The following is an 18,810-nucleotide window of genomic DNA, read 5'->3' as shown; positions in this document are numbered from 1 at the left end:
CGGGGCACTATCCGTGAGCTTTTATGCTCATAGTGTTCTACCACTTGAACGACAACTCCACTTCTGACATTTTGGTGGTTAATTGGAAGTGAGAGTGTTGCAGACTTTCCTATCCAGGCTGGTTCAAAATTTGATGCTCAGATACCAGCCTCCTTAGTACCTGGGATTGCAGGTATGAACCATAGGTGCTTCTTCTTCCCTCCCCTCCCCTCCCCTCCCCTCCCCTCCCTTCCTCTCTCTCTCTCTCTCTCTCTCTCTCTCTCTCTCTCTCTCTCTCTCTCTCTCTCTCTCTCTCTCTCTCTCTCTCTCTCTCTCTCATTAGTCATAGGGTTTGAACTCTGGGCCTAGGCACTGTCCCTCAGCGCTTTAGCTCAAGGCAAGCTCTACCACTTGAGCCACAGCGCCACTTCCAGTTTTCTGGTAGTTTACTGGAGCTAAAAGTCTCATGGACCATACTGCCTGGACTGGCTTTGAATGCAATCCTCAGATCTCAGGCTTCTGAGTAGCTAAGATTACAGGCATAAGCCACCAGTGCCCGGCTTTCCTTCTCTTTATTTATTTTTTAAATTCCTAAATACCTAGTGTCAGGCACAAGGGACACTTCAAAATGTTCAGCACTACTAAACCAACTATAGTTGAATTTTATTTATGTTAAATTCTCTTTTCAAGCTGTTTTGAGTACTGAAAAAGAAAAATGTTTCTGCTCAAACATGAATCTGAAGAATGAGATTCTTTCAATTACTATTAAATCTCATGACAAGCATACAGCAAAGAAAGTCAGACAGCCAATGTTGTCTGTGCAGTTGAAAATGGATACTGGATTATTCAAAATGAACAAATAAGAGTTGTTGTGACAGACTGAAGTCAGGCTACCATACTTCCTATTAATGGTCTGCTTGCCCACCTCTGGAGTCTGGGATGACTAATGATGGTTCTGACCAGTTCTAGTAAAAGTCTTGTACAGTCTCCAAGCCTAGGTCCTTATCTCCCCCTCTACCACGAACAAACTTGAGTAAGGATGTTGGGGGATAAGGCTAAATGAAGTGAGGATCAGCATTCCCAGCAGAGGGTGTTAAAGGTGTCCTACGTCTAAGAATCCTGCCAGTCGGGCAATGTGAGTGAGCCCAGCTGAAGCTATAGGAGATTTGTCCATCTAAGCCATTCCAAATGGCCAACCCACAGAATCATGAGTCCAATAAATGGCTGTTATTATAGGCTACCATGTTTTGGGGTTTCACAACAAAAGCTAACAGAGAGAGCTGAAAATCCATTACCATTTAAGTTAAAATGAACACTTACATGGGGTTGTAAGACTAATTTCTATTGTACAATAGTTTTGAATTTTAGTCTATACTCATTGAAAATCATTCCTGTGTTTAATATTAATTTTTAAATAATATTAGAAGTAAAAAACTGAATGATGACTAAAGCACAATTTCTTTTCTTTTCTTTTTTTTGGGTCCGGTCGTGGGGCCTGAACTCTGGGCCTGGGTGCTGTCCCTCAGCTCTTCAGCTCAAGGCTAGCACTCTATCACATGAGCCACAGCGCCACTTCCGTTTTTTTTTCTTTTTGCTTATGTGGTGCTGAGGAATTGAACCCAGGGCCTCATGCATACAAGGCAAGCGCTCTACCACTGAGCCACCTTCCCAGCCCCTAAAGCACAATTTCTTAATAAAAAGCAATTGCTAGCTTTTGGATGAAATGTTTTTGCTTAACACTTATTATGTAATAAATGAGTATCCCTCATCTCTTATTCCCTTATGTGCCATGAGAATTTTAAAAAAACTACACAATGTATTTCTTGCTTATGAAATCAGATAGGGGAAGTCCTGTTTGACCTTTACTCTTTATTGCTTTAAATACCAATTTCTGGGAAAGGAAAAAGCCCTGAAGGAAACTCACTCAATACTACCAATGGAGTACAATCATAGAAAATACAAGACAATGGCTAATTCTATCCCCTCGTTTTATTGTTTCATAATTTAGCTTATGAATTTTAAATTATAGAAATTATGCATATTTTTGTTTAAGTCTGAGAGTCATTAGTAAAAGGTAATTCAACTAAAACTTAAAAATGATACTAAGAAGACAAACTCTTTCTCCCTTTAATTTCTGTACCATAAACACCTTGGTCCTCTCCAAGCACTTATGTATCTCCACCTGTTCCTCTCCTTAGGAGCTCTTGGCATCCTTCCCCTTCCATGAGTTATCTATTCCCAGATCTCCTTCTCTTCTCTCCAGTCACGGTCTTAAACCAAAGCCTTTTTATTCCCATTTCTTGAAGATTTCAACCAAAATCCAACACATTAAATTCAATATATCTAACACTGAAGTTATCTTCCCCTCCTAAAATACACTCATCTTCCACAAGCCATTCTCATACTTTTTAGTGGCATCACTATTTCCCTAGTTGTCCTCTGTCACCTCAGAGCCACTGTCTACATTTATTCTTCTCTGAAATCTACTCTTTTAAACCAAATGAAGTCCTATATATTCTACCTTCACAGCACTTTTTACTTCAGGTCTCTCTTTTCCAATCAGCTGACAGTAGTTCTAAACATCTTGAGCCACTGACTGGATCACTGTAGCAAGACCTTTCCCATACACATCTTTCCCATATACCACAACCAGATCCATCCTCTTACTTTATCATTCATTTATTTATTTTTGGTGTTACTTTGATGTTGCACTTAGGGCCTTGCTCTTGGCAGGCAACTATTCTGACTCTTAAACCACACCTGAAGCTCCTTTTTGCATTAGGTTATTTCCTGGGGCTAGCCTGAAATCAATCTTCTTATGTATGCCTCCTGTGTAGCTGGGATCAGATAAATGTGCCACCATGCTCAGCCTCAGCTTCACCTTCTTAAAATTCAAAGCCAATCAGATGACTCACCTTTAAGAAACTTAATGCTACCAACAGTCCCCATTGTTTATTCATTAAACTGTTCTAGGCAACAAGTGTCTCTATAAATCAGTCTCACCTAACCCTTGTAATCTTTTCCGCCTTACATTCACAGTCTAACTGAATTATTTGTTCCTTGTGTCTTATATCCTGTTTCCCATTTCTACTCAAAACAATATTTCATTGTCTAGTCATGGACATTATTACACAAACATACACAAAAACATTGCTTTAAATTTTAACATATAATAAAACATTTTCTAAATATCTCACTTTGGTGGCAAGTAATTTTCTCAAAGCTCTTTGTTGTTTTTGAATTTCCTATTGAAAAAATATATATAAACTGCAATTTTTTCTTGATTCTAAAATACTACCAAATGTAAGAAACATGGTTTACACGACATCTTACTGGGTAGCTAGGACCAATGTTCCCACAAAGTAGAATAGTTAAGATTGATAGTTTAAGGAAGGAAAAGTTTTTGAAGCTAATATGTAAGCTTCTACTTCGCGTGACTAAAATTAAGTTAAAGTATATTGTCTCCTAGGGAAAAAAGTGAAAATCATCTGTCAGGAAGGACTCAACGATCATATTACATGAGGAAAGTTGCCATTAAGTCTGGGGACATCTCCACTCAACTGGCAGCCACACTTTTTGTGCAAAGCATAGTCTGAAAAGGTGACTTTGATGAAAAGAACACAGGTTAACGCTATCCTGTCATCATTGAGAGGACTAAAATGCATCATCAATAAAGATTCCTGAAATGAGTTTCTAAGTTATGGTCCTACTCATTCATTCTCTAAATATATAGTTAAGTCATGGTTCTATGTTAGGTAGTATTCTAGAAACTGGGAATACAAAAGATCAAGACCTGCGCTCACTGAACTTTCTTACCAAATGTAAGTCTCCTATAGAAAAGCAATTAATTCATCTAAAAACTTTTTAAAAAAAGTAATTTGACTGCATTTATCTTGTGGAGCTCTATTCAAGGCCTTTCATCAACTTTCCCCACTCCCATTCAAATTTTGTATGTCAGGTCTCAGGACCAAGAAATCTCAAATGGCCAGTCTCTTTTTCTCTTACTCCTAAGACATCAATTACTTGTTTACATTCTGATATCCAGCACCATGCACTGCACATAAGAGATGCCTATTCACATGTAAATAGATGAGTGAAGCCAGGGGAATACAGGAAACCTCTTTATCTTCTGATCAATGGTGCTTTAAAAAACAAGGTCTATTAACATCTTTCTTTAAAAGAAAGGATGAAGTATACTGCTAGGTCTCTCAAGGTGTTATGGGAAAATAGTGGAGCCCATATGGGCTATTTCTCAGTGAGAGCTTTTTCTCTAGGAAGCCATTTCTACTTCCCTCTCTCCCTGTTCCAGACATTATTCATATAGGGTCCTGGGGCTGATACAGTCCAGGAACTAAGTAAGGAGAAGATGGAATCTCTAAAAAATTGCAGACTTTTGAAATAAGACACCACATAATATTTTTTACAGGCTAACTAAATAACCAAGTTAAAAGAATAAAGTCAATTTTCTCCATTTCACTGTATGTCTAGAGAAGAGGTCCTAATATATTGAAGTTTTATACAACACATACAAAAGCTCCAGCTCCGTTCGATTTACTCATAGTAAAAATGTTTCAACTAAGCATATTGGTTCATAGTATGAATAATACTTGACACTTTAGTCGCTATCTCTCCATTAAGAAAACTTTGCCAAAATCAATAATATCCTGGAAAAAGATCTCTTACCTATCAACAATTTTTGTTCACATCCTTGCCTATTACAGAACATTCCTTAACTACTTGACAGTCTAGCAATATTTTTCCTCTATTAACTGTTTTGCAAATGACCAAAGTACTGAATTTGTTTCTTTTTACATAAGAACTCATGTTAACTGATAATTTTTAAAATGCTTATCCTTATATATCTTAGGTATAAACAAAACTATTTGAAGGAAACTAGTATTTGTAAAATACTTTCATGTACATAACAGATTTAACCCTCACCTGATTCTGTGGGATTATTACTATTATATATTCATACTTTATGGGAAAGAAAAACTTCTGTGAGTTGATCAAAAAGCACAAACTGTTACTTGGCTGGCCCACAATCTGAACTTATATTTTCTGATTTCAAATTTCAGGCTCTTTTCATGGCTAAGTAGCTAAGTAGATGGTGCCAAAGAGAAAATACAGGTTCTGTGAGCATACTTTGTATTTTGTTCACTGCTGCATTCCCAGCACATCAGACAAACTATTGTTGAATGAATGAATGCTAAATTCAACAAGGAACATAAAAATGAGACTTTTGAATATAGAATAATGTTAGTTTACATTCAGACCTAAAGCATAAAGTACAGTGTCATTCATTAGCAATTAAGCTACATCATATCTGAAGTTGGTGCTAGATTTGCATTTGTATTCTTGGCTAAGGAACATTTAGTAGATGAGCCATTTCCAATCCTGACTATATATCAGCATTGTTTGGGGGAACTTAAAACATGCCTTTAGGTCTACTAGCCATTAACTAATCTGAATCTGAATTTCTGGGGTAAGAACTAAGCTCTATTTGTTATTGCTGTTGTTGTTTATTTCTAGTATTGTTTTGATGTCCATGTTTGTTACTGATGCTGAGTGAGAGGTGACCAGTGGTTCTCAAATGTGGTACACGGGAGAAATACCTGGAGAAATGGTTAAAATTCAGTTCCACTCCCTGGTTTAGTAGGTCTAGGGTAGAACTGACAATCCATAGTTAAGTGATTATGATAATGGAAAACTGCAATACCTGGCTCAGGTTTTTTGTCTCACTCATTTAAAGAATGAGTCCATGGACAAAGAAGAAGCAAAATGGCAAGATTCTTGAAATAAGCAGAACTCCCTCTAGAAGGGAGGGGTTTCAAGGGAGGGTCATTATCTGAAACATACTGTACCAGGGGTTAATAAGGTGTCTCTTTAGGAGAGAGCCACATAACTCTTAGATGATTGGACGGCACACAGGCTATCTCCATCCCAGACCCAATCAGGCTTCACAAAACCTACGCCAGCCCTTTCTGCTTCTTTTAGCCTTTCTGACTGGGTGTCCATTCCTATGCACACCTTTATACAGTATGACTCCATCTATACAGTATATTCTGGAAAAATTAAAACTAAAAGTGCTAGACTGTAGTCATCAACTATGATGGGCACAGGAGAAGGTAACCAAGTAGAAGAATGCGCAGGACCTTTTATCTTGCAGAATCTCATCTGTAAAAGAGGACTAATAGTATCAATCTACTACTTTAAGATGCCATGAGGAGTAAATCTAATAACACATAAGAATATTTTGAAATAAAATATGCTTCCTAAATGACAGGTATCATGCAAGTAATCTGCAAACATTACCTCTCTTATTACAATATATACAAAGGGCAACACTTTCTGGTATCTCAGACAAAGTGGCAAGACATTGAGAAATAAACCAACATCTAGTTAATGGGTTGAAGAGAGAATAACACATAATCCTCAGGGCTGCTTCCACAAGGCCAGATTGGCAGTGACAGAGATACACTTAGGATAAGCCTACAAAGCATGAATGAAACATACAGGCATCTTTCTTCTTCCAGTTCTTTTGAAGTGTTGGACAGAGAAATTTGCTTTTTTTCTTTCATTTTAAGCTTTTTGTGCGGGGAGGCTCAGCTACTTAGAACTGAGGCCCCTATACAAGCTAGGTAAGTGTTCTAGCACTGAGCTACATAGCTAGTAATTTTTTTTTCTGATTATAAAATTATGCATATTCATTATAGGAAAAAAAGTAAATGCACAAGATTTTAAAATACAAAAGTAGAGTTGAGGGCTGGGAAGGTGGCTCAGTGGTAGAACGCTTGCCTTGAATGCATGAGGCCCTGGGTTTGATTCCTCAGCACCACATAAGCAGAAAAAGAAAAAGCCAGAAGTGGCGCTGTGGCTGAAGTGGTAGAGCACTAGCCTTGAGCTGAAGAGCTGAGGGACAACGCCTAGGCCCAGAGTTCAGGCCCACGAATGGATCCCCCCCCCCCAAAAAAAAAAGTAGATGTGAGGTTGAGGTAAAAGTATAATGCTTCCACAACCAGGTGTGTTTATTTGTGAATATGTTTTTTTAAAGTTACATTTTCATATACTTATGGGTTATTTATCTATCTTACTTTGTAAATTGTCAGTTTAAGTCGTTCTTAATTTTCACACAGGTGTGTTTATCTTATTATCATTAGTTATAGTTCTTTATATAATCTGGATACTATCTATTTCCATGTATGTGTTTTGTGAATATTTTTCTCCAGTCTGTAGTTTGTTTACTCATTTTCTTTATGGGTTATCTTTTTTTTTTTTTTTTTGGTCTGGTTGTGGGGCCTGAACTCTGGGCCTGAGCACTGTCCCTCAGCTCTTCAGCTCAAGGCCAGTGCTCTACCACTTGAGCCACAGCGCCACTTCCGGCTTTTTTCTTTTTGCTTATGTGGTGCTGAGGAATCGAACCCAGGGCCTCAGGCATGCAAGGCAAGCGCTCTACCACTGAGCCAACTTCCCAGCCCCTATGGGTTATCTTTTGATGAGCTAAAAGTTTTGAATTTTGGTGAGGCTTAATTTATACGAATTCCTATTTAACCTAGTTACAATCATAATAAACATTCAGCTTTGTATCCTGATTTCAAAAATCTCTTAATAGGAAAGTATTTATTCCCTAAGATTATTAAAACTTCACTAATATCATTTTTCATTACAAAACAGTCTACATCATTAATGAAGCACATTTTACTTAATAGCTTTTTACTGTTAATCTGTCATATTATGATTAATAACTGAATTATAAAAATACTAGAAGGAACATCATTGAAGAAGTTGTGATCTACTATTTCTCTTTCTAAGAGAGATTCTCAGATACAGAATTCTGAAGAAGAGATACTAGAATGATAGTGAGGAGATGGTATATGTTAGCCACAGAGAATTCCTTATCTATCTTGACATGCAAAAGGGAATTCTGGAGATGTGAAAGCATGAGATCTACAGCCAGAAACTGAATCACCACAGGGGACATAGCTCATTCATTAATATGAAAGTCAGGTCTTTTGATGCCTATTATGGACCCTATACTGCTGCATTACACAATGCTTTCCAATTTGAATATTATTTGAATGTGCAAAATTATACCAGTTGACATGATAGCAATGTCTTTTTAAACAGGAGCTCCAAATTTCCATAAACATGAGATTGTTTTTGCTCTTGTATAACTGCTGACATACACATAAAATAATACTCAGTTAAAACTGCTTTGCCTTTTTTTTTTTTTTTTTTAAGTCATGGAGCTTGAACTCAGGGCCTGGGTGTTGTCCCTGAGCTTTTCTGCTCAAGGCTAGCACTCTACCACTTTGAGCCACAGCACCACTTCTGATTTTCTTGGGGTTAATTGGAGATAAGAGTCCCATGGACTTTCCTGACTGGGCTGGTTTCAAGCTTTGATCCTCAGATCTCAGCCTTCTGAGTAGCTAGGATTACAGGCACAAGCCACTGGTGCCCAGCTTAAAACTGCTTTTCAAAGTGAAATAGTTTTGTACTTAATACATTGGATTTGACTTTAAAATTTCAGAATGATTAATGATTAAATAGTACCCACTTGCTATGCATAAATATAATTAACACACCACACAGTAAGCTGCCAAAATTCTGTTTAGTCTCTTTTTAGAAAAACATAAAAAAATAAAGTACTAGAACTATTTAATAATTCTGCCTGACCTTCCCATTATATCTAACAATTACAAAACTTAAATCATTCCAACTTCGAGAGTTATAACTTGACAAGGTGATCATTTTCTTAAGTATAATGTCAGTCAGCATTGGGACACGTATAATTTGCCTTTATCCTAGAATCCAGCTGCTTTCTGAGAATGGATAGCATCACACTCATAAAGTAAGTCGCAGTGAGAGAAACACCCCTACCTCAGTTGTTAAACTTGCTGCTGACTCATTTGTCCCTTGATAACTGAACCTTTCTTTACTAACTTTAATTATAGCTACCTCTCATTCTGAAACTTTTCCTTGTGAATGCATTTGTGGTCCTTGGGCCTCCTGACTGTGAGACACTGGGGAAATAACATCACCTCCATGATTCTTATTATACAGTGTTTGGTCTGCTAAAAACAAACCTGCAGTTTTATGCATTCCTTTCCCACATATGGACATTGTAAAGATTAAGTGAGATAATATATGTGCAAGTGATTATTGTTGTTATGCTTGAAATAAATTTCACCGAACCCATTCTAAACTTGTAATGCAAAAAATTCCCTATTCCTCTGCCTTAATATAGTGACTATTCATACTAGAAATGTCATTCCCAGCAGTATTGATTAAAGTAACTGCTAAAATCAAAGAGTCTAGAAAAGAATCATAAATGCTATGAAATTTCTGATTCCCTGATGTGTAAATCCAGCTGGCCAAGCAAGATATCCTCTGTCAGGTAGATAAAATGATTTCTCCGTATCATGAGGATCCATTTACAGCTCTATGCAGAGGAGATACAGAGATGATTTACACTCAAGTCTTATGACAAGCCAATTTCAAAAAACAAATAAAATGGAATGGAATTAAGAGAAAGGAAAACAAATGGAAATATTTTCAAGAATTGGTATAGTAGAGGAGAAAGGCCATGAGCTTGTTAGATTTTCAGCAGGTAGGATCTTAGGCAAGTAGTATTATCTTGCTGCTTATTTTCTAATCTACAAAAAGAATACAGTCATCTTGCAGAGTTGTGAGCTCAAACAAACCAGCTGTTATCCACTGATTCAATGAACAGTCATTAGTGCTATATGGAATACACACTATATAAAGCCTGACTATATTTTACATTCTACAGAATGAGGACAAACCTCAGATAAATGAAAAATGGATGTTTGTCTTTACTGCTCAATATAAAAGAACCTCCATGGAAACTAGTTTGCACTGTAAATTAGCTCTTCTAGACCTCAATAATCAGATTAAAAACCAACTATTACAGAATAAATTCCTTAATTCGAATTTATCCCCTTTTACCTCACTTAATTATTCATTTGATATTCTCAACTCAGCTGTGAAATGGAAACAAGATCATCATCACTTTAGGTACCAGGACCTACTCCAGTATTCCCTCTCTAGCAGCGTTCATTTATTTACTATCCTTATAACTCAGACATGTCACTCTGCCTATCTGCCAGAGCAGAAGCTCTCAAGTTATGATGGGAATCCTAAAGATTCTGCTTGCCAACAAAGACCTAGGCAGCAATAACATTGTGTACCTAAACCTCATGCTGGAGTTCATGGAATATGGCAGTGAGTAAAACAGCAAATCTATACCACTTCCTTCCATCTGAACACCTGATGAAGGAAGAAGGACACCACCAAGAGGAACAGTAAAGGTAAACTATTGCTGCTGAAAGGAACTCACTACTTGATTGCATCTTTGAGTGAATCATCTGGCGTGGTGATTGGCCTCTCCCTGTTTTTTATCAGTTTCGAAATCTAGATTGGATATGTTTTAGTAAATCCAGGTAACCAATGGAGTACTGTGCAGACCCCTATGTGTACATACGTATCTAAAGCCAAAATCCCTGCCATTCAAAGTATTTCAGTAATAGGTTTAATTACCTCCATATTTTACATTCTGTAGCAGAATGTAACCTAAAAATAGGTTACTGTCTGAATTTGTGAACATTTTCAGATTTGCAAATTTAAAAAATAAAGCATGCTCTTCTTTTACACTAAGCATCTAAATGCACAAACAAAAATTATATTTTATTAAATTATTTGAACACCATATTTAGTCAATTTGATTTTTTTTTTACTACAAAGTGAAGTCTTCCATCTTCTTTAAACTCTAAATATCAGTTATTATCAATTGCCTTCCATTTATGCTGGCATACACTACAACTATCATGTGAGCTGTCTAGTCATATAAGAGGTTAACAAATGAATCAAAGATGTCAGAAATGGTGCTAAGTAACTTGAGGAATTGTCTGTACAGAATTGTTCACACAGTCTACTTAAGCTCTCCTGTGATTAAAGGGCAAGAAACCATAATTTTCAAGAATAGAGACACTTTAAGGCAAAGAGAAAAAACTACCTTAATGTATTGATATAAATTACCATTACTCTGTCCAAGAGTCTGTACATGTCTATCTTAAAACAGATCTTATTGCTAACTTTACAACTTGGAAGAATACAATTCCCTACTTAGGGAATTAAGATTCTGTGAAACTGCTGCCTAGCACAACATCACCATCCTAGTCCAATTGTCTAGAGGCATAAAAGTTCTCTTCAATCAATTTTGACTTTCTGTCTCTAAGAATTAGAAAGAAAATGGGTGGCATCATTAGGAATGTAGGCTACACACATAAACGAAGATTCAAATCCAGACCTTCTATTTGTTAAACTCATGTTCTTTCCACTGTTCTGAACTAGCTTTCTAAATAATCATTTTACTTTGAAACCAGCAATAGGAGTTTATAAAAAGTCAGTATCTCATTTAATTTGGATAAAAATCCTGAGAAATAAACTGGTACAGACATAATTTTCTCTCATGCACAAGTATGTTATGGTTTGACTATAGAAAGATCTTTTAGGCTCATTAGTTTACTAGTTGGTCCCTAATTCTGTAAACTTTAAGAAGATGTAGGTCCCTTGTCTCTGCACCTTTTTCCTTTCCTGCTTTCTGTCTGCCAAGAAGTAAGTTGCCTCCTCCTTCACAGTCTTTGACCACTGTGATACTCTACACATGTCACAGAGCCAAGTGACCATGGCCTGAAATCTCTGAAATAAATCCTTCTTCCATAGATTGTTGCTGTCAGATATCTTGTCACAACAATGGGGAAAGCAACTGTTACAATGGGATTCTGAATGCCCATGGAACAGTGATTTGTACAAAGAAATTAAATTTAATGCCTGGTCACATCTATATCTATAAGATAAAAAAAACTTACGTTCCACTACAATATATTTGAGTGAGTATAGCCTATTTTTTGGGGTTTGCATTCAATGAATTGTAAATGATAGACATCTGTATTGTGCTTCCCTGTCCCTAATGAATCCTTCAGTATATTCTTTCCTGCTAGGCCTGCACTTTGCCTCAGATTCTTTCTGGATATATTGCTATAGAGAGCCGCTACCAATAGCTGGCAATATTAATAGGACAGATAAAATGTGCATTCTTGTTTTGATTCTCCACATTTAGGTTTCACACATAATGTTAGAAACACTAGTTTCCAATACTTTTTTAATATGCTTTGATTTGATCTTTGTTTTTAGTGATTCTTTTCTTTTCACGTTTGTACACTAGTGTTTTTGACAAGCACAATCTCTGACTTCCATTCATTTGAGAGCAACTGTGGTGATAGGCACTTAAAAGTATTCTGAACACATCTGACATACATGTGTTATACTTAGGGGAGGAAACCCCTAAGAAGCAGCCACTTTCTGAATATGGTTTAGATCAGGGACCAGTACATTTCTTTCTGTAAAGAGCCGGATAGAAGTTTCTCAGGCCAACAGCTTATGATACATCATTCAGGGCTGCCACTAGAGCCTCCGGAGGCCTCACATAACAAATGAGCACGTATGGTTCTAATTAAACTATGTTTTAGCACTAAAATAAGATATTCATATAATTTATGTAATTTTTCCACCACTAACTATATCCTTTTTAAAATTTAATTTAAAATGATTCTTAGCTGGGAGGTAACAGCAACACAGGAGAGTTAGGCAAGATTGTGCACACAGGCAATAGTTTACCTTCTCTAGGCTCAGATCTGATGTTTTCAAAGTAAGACCTTCTAGTGGTCTACAAGCCCATTACCAATGTGAGAGACCTTCTTTTCTTTTCTTTTTTTTGGGGGGGGGGTCCAGTCGTGGGGCCTGAACTCTGGGCCTGGGCACTGTCCCTCAGCTCTTCAGCTCAAGGCTAGCACTCTACCACTTGAGCCACAGCGTCACTTCCGGCTTTTTTCTTATGTGGTGCTGAGGAATCGAACCCAGGGCCTCGAACATGCAAGGCAAGTGCTCTACCACTGAGCCACCTTCCCAGCCCCGAGACCTTATTTTCTTTGTGCATTTTTGTTGTTGTTGGCCATGGGGCTTGAACTCTGGGCCTGGGCGCTGTCCCTTAGCTCTTCAGCTCAAGGTAAGCCATGCTCTACCACTTGAGCCACAGTGCCACTTCCAGTTTTCTGGTGGCTAATTGGAGATAAGAATCTCACAGTCATGTCTGTCTGGGCTGGCTTTGAACCACGATCCTCAGATCTCAGCCTCCTGAGTCACTAGGATTACAGGTGTGAGCCACCGATGCCAAGCCTCTTTGGGCATTTCTAAACAATGAATCACAACAGTCCAAATGCATAAGCAAAATATGAGGATCTAGACTATTTCTAGCCCAGAAACTGAAAAGATCTGTAAAAAATGTAAAACAGTCACCCTATTATTAACTTTTCTTTCTTGGGGAAATACACAGCTACACTTTATATCTAATGCTGTTTATATAAATATGTAATAGGCTTAGTATTTTTAAATACTAATGTTTTTTTAATTATTCAGTTTTGATTTATAATATAATCAGTATTAATAAATACACACAATGTGAACAAAAGTTCTTTAGGGTACTCAGTACATTTTAATTACGTTAAGGGAGCATGAGTCCAGAAAGTTTGAGAACCAGCTGCTGAGTTAAATGACATTACTGCCAGCAAAGTTCACCAAGGCCTGCTCATCATTCACTACCTCTAACTTCCAGCTTGACCTCTTTTTTTCTCCAAAGAGCTGTCTGGCATTTCTTTGACTAGAAACTGATTTGATCAAATTTAATCCTATGCAATAATGTTCTTGCATAATGACATTAGTAAAAAACAAACAAACAAAAATCGGCATGGTCTTTTCACATGAGTGCCATTTAGCTATGCACAAACCATAGAGATATTTTAGCCTTTACTTTGCCAAAACAGGTAACTAGAATCAAGGAAGTATTTCTCCCTGCTTTCCATTTTCCATAAATTTCAAAAACAAAAGTTTATTCTATTTCCTTACTTCCAGAACATATCTCAAAACAGATCCATTAAATCATACCTATGATTCAGTGTACCTAAGATCTGGATCCATATATATTATGGGAGCCCAATGCTAAGCAGGACCCTCACAATAGTTTTTTCTAAGGAGTAAACTCTTCTACCCATGATGAACGTTTAATGCCAATGCTCACAACAATAATCAAGGATTTCATTTTGCAAATAAGGTATACACATCCTATAGTACATATTAGAGGAGCATTAATACTTTACTTTGTACTGTTATTTGAGATTTAAGAACTTTCCAAAGATTTTAAGAGAAAGTTCTTTTAATTCCAATGTTACAATATATGGAAAAAGCATTCCTTTCGATGTACATTTATAATGTCATGCGATTTAAATGATGTATGCTGCTAGCCTAAGGAAACTTACACCCTGCCCATCTCTGTTCTGACTCTCTCTCCTTCCTTACTTCTCTCCCTGGCTTCCTTCCTTTTACATTTTAGAGAAACAACCACTATTCTAACACCTTAACATTTTGTTGAATGACAAAGTTCTCAATTAGAAAATGTTTCCCTAGGAATGTGTTATTCTAAAAGTATAACTTCTTTTATGAAATGATAATTTTGTGAGCAACAGGAGGAAATTCCTATTTTTTCAACCTGCATTATAACAATGTATTTTAAAACAGCAATTATAATTGGATGTTAGAGCACTGACTCCAAATTAGCAAAATAAAATGTATTCGGCTATTTTGACCAACATCAAAACTGAAATTGAGGTTGCAGTGTGGTTTAAGTGTTTGAGACACTAAGTTCAAGTCCCAGTATCATGGGAAAAAAAAATCTTAAAGAAAGCCATGAGCAAATTTATATGTCCTGGGGATTTTTGCCCATTTGGGGGAGTAGCCCAAATTACATGAAGAAGATTTTGGTAGCCAAGATGTTCAATGAAGAGCAAAAAAGACTTAAAAGACAAGGGAAATGCTTATTGTTTAAATCTACAGTAAAAGTCAGTCTCATCATGATTGCAAAACATTCCAAATTGTGAAACTTAAGTTACTTGTAAAATAGACAAAAGTAAAGTAGCTTCCTCAGTCATTTTTTGAGATCTCAGCATTAATTTAAAGAAAATGCTTATATATATTTTAAAAGGCCTATTTAAAAATAGTTACCTCTTCACTAAGCACATATAAGGAAATGACATTTATGTATCATATCATGTAGCATTGCTACTCCTTGTGTGTGTGCGAAAAAGTGTAAAACAAAGTTATTTGCTTCACTATCCAGCTCTTTAAAGAAGAAAAGAATCACAGTCCTAAAAAGTAATAAAGACCATAGAACCTATAAATAGATGCTAATGTAAAAACACAATCTATATAACATGATTATTTAAGGAAAGGACATAGGTACTTTCATGTGCAGAAAGGATATATTATTTCTGGCAAATTCTGTCTCCAAACAGGTTTTGTCTTTATAATAAATTATCTTCATTACTAGCACTTTAAAATAAAAAATTAAGTTCATTAAAAAAGCTCAGTACTGTCTATAAAGAAAATGCAAATCAAAATGACTTAAGATTTCATCTCTCTCCAGTTAGAATGGCCATCATCAAGAACACAAATACTGTCAAGTATACAGGAGGAAAAGGAACCCTCATACGTTGTTGGTAAGAACATAAACTAGTCCAACCACTATAGAAATTATAGAAATCAGTAAATAGATAACAGGAAATATTTTGGGTACATACAACATGTAACAGGGTAATAACAAACCTTTATAACAGATAATGAAGAGATTATTTAAAAAAAACTACTAAGATCAAGTTAAAAAGTGTCAGGAGAAATGAGGGAAGGGGTAACAAGTTTAACAAGAAATGTGCTTAGTACTTTACTTATGTAACTGTAACCCCTCTGTACATCACCTTGACAATACAAAAAGAAGGGGGGAAAAAAACTCAGCCGGACACTGGTGGCTTATGCCTATAAATTTAGCTACTCATGAAGCTAAGATCTGATGATTGTGGTTCAAAGCCAGTTTCAGTTGGAAAGTCCATGAGATCGTTATTCCTAATTAACCAGCAAAAAGCTGTAAGTAGAGCTGTGGCTCAAGTGATAGAGTGCTAGCCTTTAGAAAAAAAAAAGGCAAAGAAAAGCCCAAGGATGGTGTCCAGGTTCTAATCTCTGGTGCACACCTGCCCATGTGCATGTGCATGTGCATGTGCACGCGCACACACACACACACACACACACACTCAAGTTCAGTGTAATAGTCTACTAAGCATCAAAAGTTATGTGGAATTTATACCACTAAAAGGATAAAACAGTGGAGGGGATTTGGCTCCATAATTGAGAAGAAAAGTCTTCTGAGAAACCATCACCAGTATTACTTCAAAGCAGTAAGATTAGGGTCCAACTTAAATTATTTTAAAGCTTCTAAGAAACCATCACCAAAGATTAGAATCCAACTAAAGTTATTTTAAAGGTTGGCACAGCAGTTTAAAATTTGAAAAACCCCATCGTTAACTTTAACGAAATGGCTTTCAGTTTTATTTTGTTTTCCCAAGTCTCCTCCCAGCAGTGGGATGAGATGATACATGGAACTTCGTTTCAGCTGCTGGGGAATTCTCTTAGCACTTTGTGGAAACTGTTGGCTCTCACAAATGGAAAGGCAGATTAGAACTAAAAGTTAAAAAAAATACAGAATTGCAACAATAAAAAGCAACTTAGGTAGAAAATCAAGCCAGGCAGATAAGCAACCTTGACACAATTAGTTCTGTTGGATTGTTCATTAAGTCACCTCTTTTCAAAAAGCCAAACCAAAGCAAAGCATGGCAAACTTACATTGCTTCTTTAGTTCTTTCAGCTGTTGCTTAAACTGTACAAATTTTTCATTCTTCTGAAAGTCTGCATCAGAATTCTTATTCTGTAAAGCCAAAAATTTCTTCTCCACCAATAATTTTAAATCTGGTATATTTTCTGGACGTTCTTCTTTTACCTAAAGAAGGCAACAAAATCATCTCAGTTCTGATAATGAGTGCTAACAAATTTTTATGAAATTGTTTATATCTCATATAATTCAGAGAAAAAGGACAACGAAATAGAAACCAGAATTCTCTGAACAGGTGACACGATGCTGGCACACGGTGGAGGGAATCATTTATCCTATCTGGTGATCCTAGTTTCCTTTTTTACATAGTTTTCCATGTTCCTACTACCGTGCTCTTCCCCTGTTCCTAGGCATATATCAAAAGGAGCAACCTCAGCAGAGCCTGTGCATCCCCACACGTCCTTTACCAGGTCTGTGAAGTTGCTTTCCTAGTCCTTATTCTCCATGCTCCTCTTCTGGCCCATAGTCCAGTGGCTCCTACTTTAACACAATGTGAAAAGAGGCTTTACCCTTGATCTGTCATAATGTTCTACCGTAACAGGGAGTAAATGTCCCAGATTGTTCTATTCTGCTCAACTCTCAATCTATGTTTCTTTCCTCAGTAATACTGGAAAATTGCTAAACATATAGGAAAAAAATAAAAGGAAATGTATTATGAATGTATTTGACATACTTCCTTGATGCCAAAATTAACGTTTTCTAGTTAGAATTATATTCCCTCCTTCCTTTAATCCCTCCTTCTCCCCTCTCTTTTCTTTCCTCTCCTCTGTCCATCTTAGAGTTTTGTCTTTAAATTTGTCTTAATTACATCTTTGTCTCCTTTAGAATAAACATTCTGTCTACAGGCTCTTTCCCCAGGAATATTTACACTGGTTCTTTACTCTTGTATTTAAACAACACATAACCTTTTATAATCCCTATTCCCTGCCCCCAGTTACTTCCTGTTTGTGTTCCAGCTCCTTGAGAGGAGCCCTTATTTCCAGTTCCTCATCCTCAGCCTGTAGCCATTACAATTGGCCTCACTGAATCACAGTAAAATTGCCCCTCTTTTCTTTGCTCACCATTGTGCTCTGATATGCCTTAGACTTCTACCACAGCCCTAGTCATATTCAACTGACCTTTTTCCTTCTACTTGACACACAAGTAGCAGCATGAATTTTGTATTTCAAACTAATCTTGTTAGCACCAAATACACTTAACCCAGTAACAACAACATTTTATTGACTGATATTACTAGAACTATATAACTTCTGGACTAGGAAATAACTGAGAGATCATCTAATCTTCCTCTCCTTTCTCAGTGTAAAAAATAAGTAAAATACTATAGAAAAATGTTAAATAATTATTTTCTATTATTCAATTAGAGAAAATGCTAAGACAGATACAGTAAATTCCTGGTTTTAGTTTATGACACTAGGATATAGTCCTATAGTCCTGTAGTCCTATAGTCCTCCAACTCTATCAATGTACACAAAATTAAAAGATTATCCTCAATTTGCAGTTTTTGTCTTTTTCCCCCAGGTCCTGGGGGGCTTAAAGTCAGGGCCTGGGTGCCATCTCTAAACTTTTTTGCGCAAGTATAGAGCTCTATCACTTGAGCCATAGCTCCACTTCCAGCTTTTTTGGGGGTGACTGATTGGAGATAACGGTCACATGGTCTTTCCTGCCTGGGCTGGCTTTGAACCACCATTTTCAGATCTCAGCTTTCTTAGTAGCTAGGATTACAGGTGTGAGCTACTAGAACCTGGCAACTTATCTGTTTTTGATTACCTTTCGCAGGGGAAAATTATAATCTTTTTGCTTAATTGCTATGCATTTATGTGCATATGTGCATGTGTATGTATGCATGTATATGTGTACTGATGCTATAGTAGCTGAGCATGTGTGTATATTCTAGTACAAAGATGTTAAAGATGGCCCTCTTTGCTCATAACAAATTTCAAATGCTTGAAAAACATTTGAGAAAGAAGGATAGCATCTGG

General features: G+C 36.7%; 1 protein-coding gene across 3 annotated transcripts in view; it reads right to left on the bottom strand.

Moving 5' to 3' along the window:
- The window catches only part of Nsmce2 (NSE2 (MMS21) homolog, SMC5-SMC6 complex SUMO ligase), a 206,795-nt gene that overhangs the window by 116,445 nt on the left and 71,540 nt on the right, over positions 1-18,810 (bottom strand). For all 3 annotated transcript variants that reach the window (XM_069991390.1, XM_069991393.1, XM_069991391.1), the window contains one exon: positions 16,783-16,936. In XM_069991390.1, the coding sequence (XP_069847491.1) occupies positions 16,783-16,936 (154 nt within the window). The remainder of the gene's footprint in view (positions 1-16,782; positions 16,937-18,810) is intronic.

The sequence above is a fragment of the Dipodomys merriami genome, unplaced genomic scaffold (genome assembly GCF_024711535.1).
Source record: "Dipodomys merriami isolate MVZ:Mamm:240054 unplaced genomic scaffold, mDipMer1.0.p SCAF_4, whole genome shotgun sequence".
Taxonomy (NCBI): domain Eukaryota; kingdom Metazoa; phylum Chordata; class Mammalia; order Rodentia; family Heteromyidae; genus Dipodomys; species Dipodomys merriami.
The sequence above is the reverse complement of the archived record's forward strand: the minus strand, read 5'-3'. Positions and strand labels throughout refer to the sequence as shown.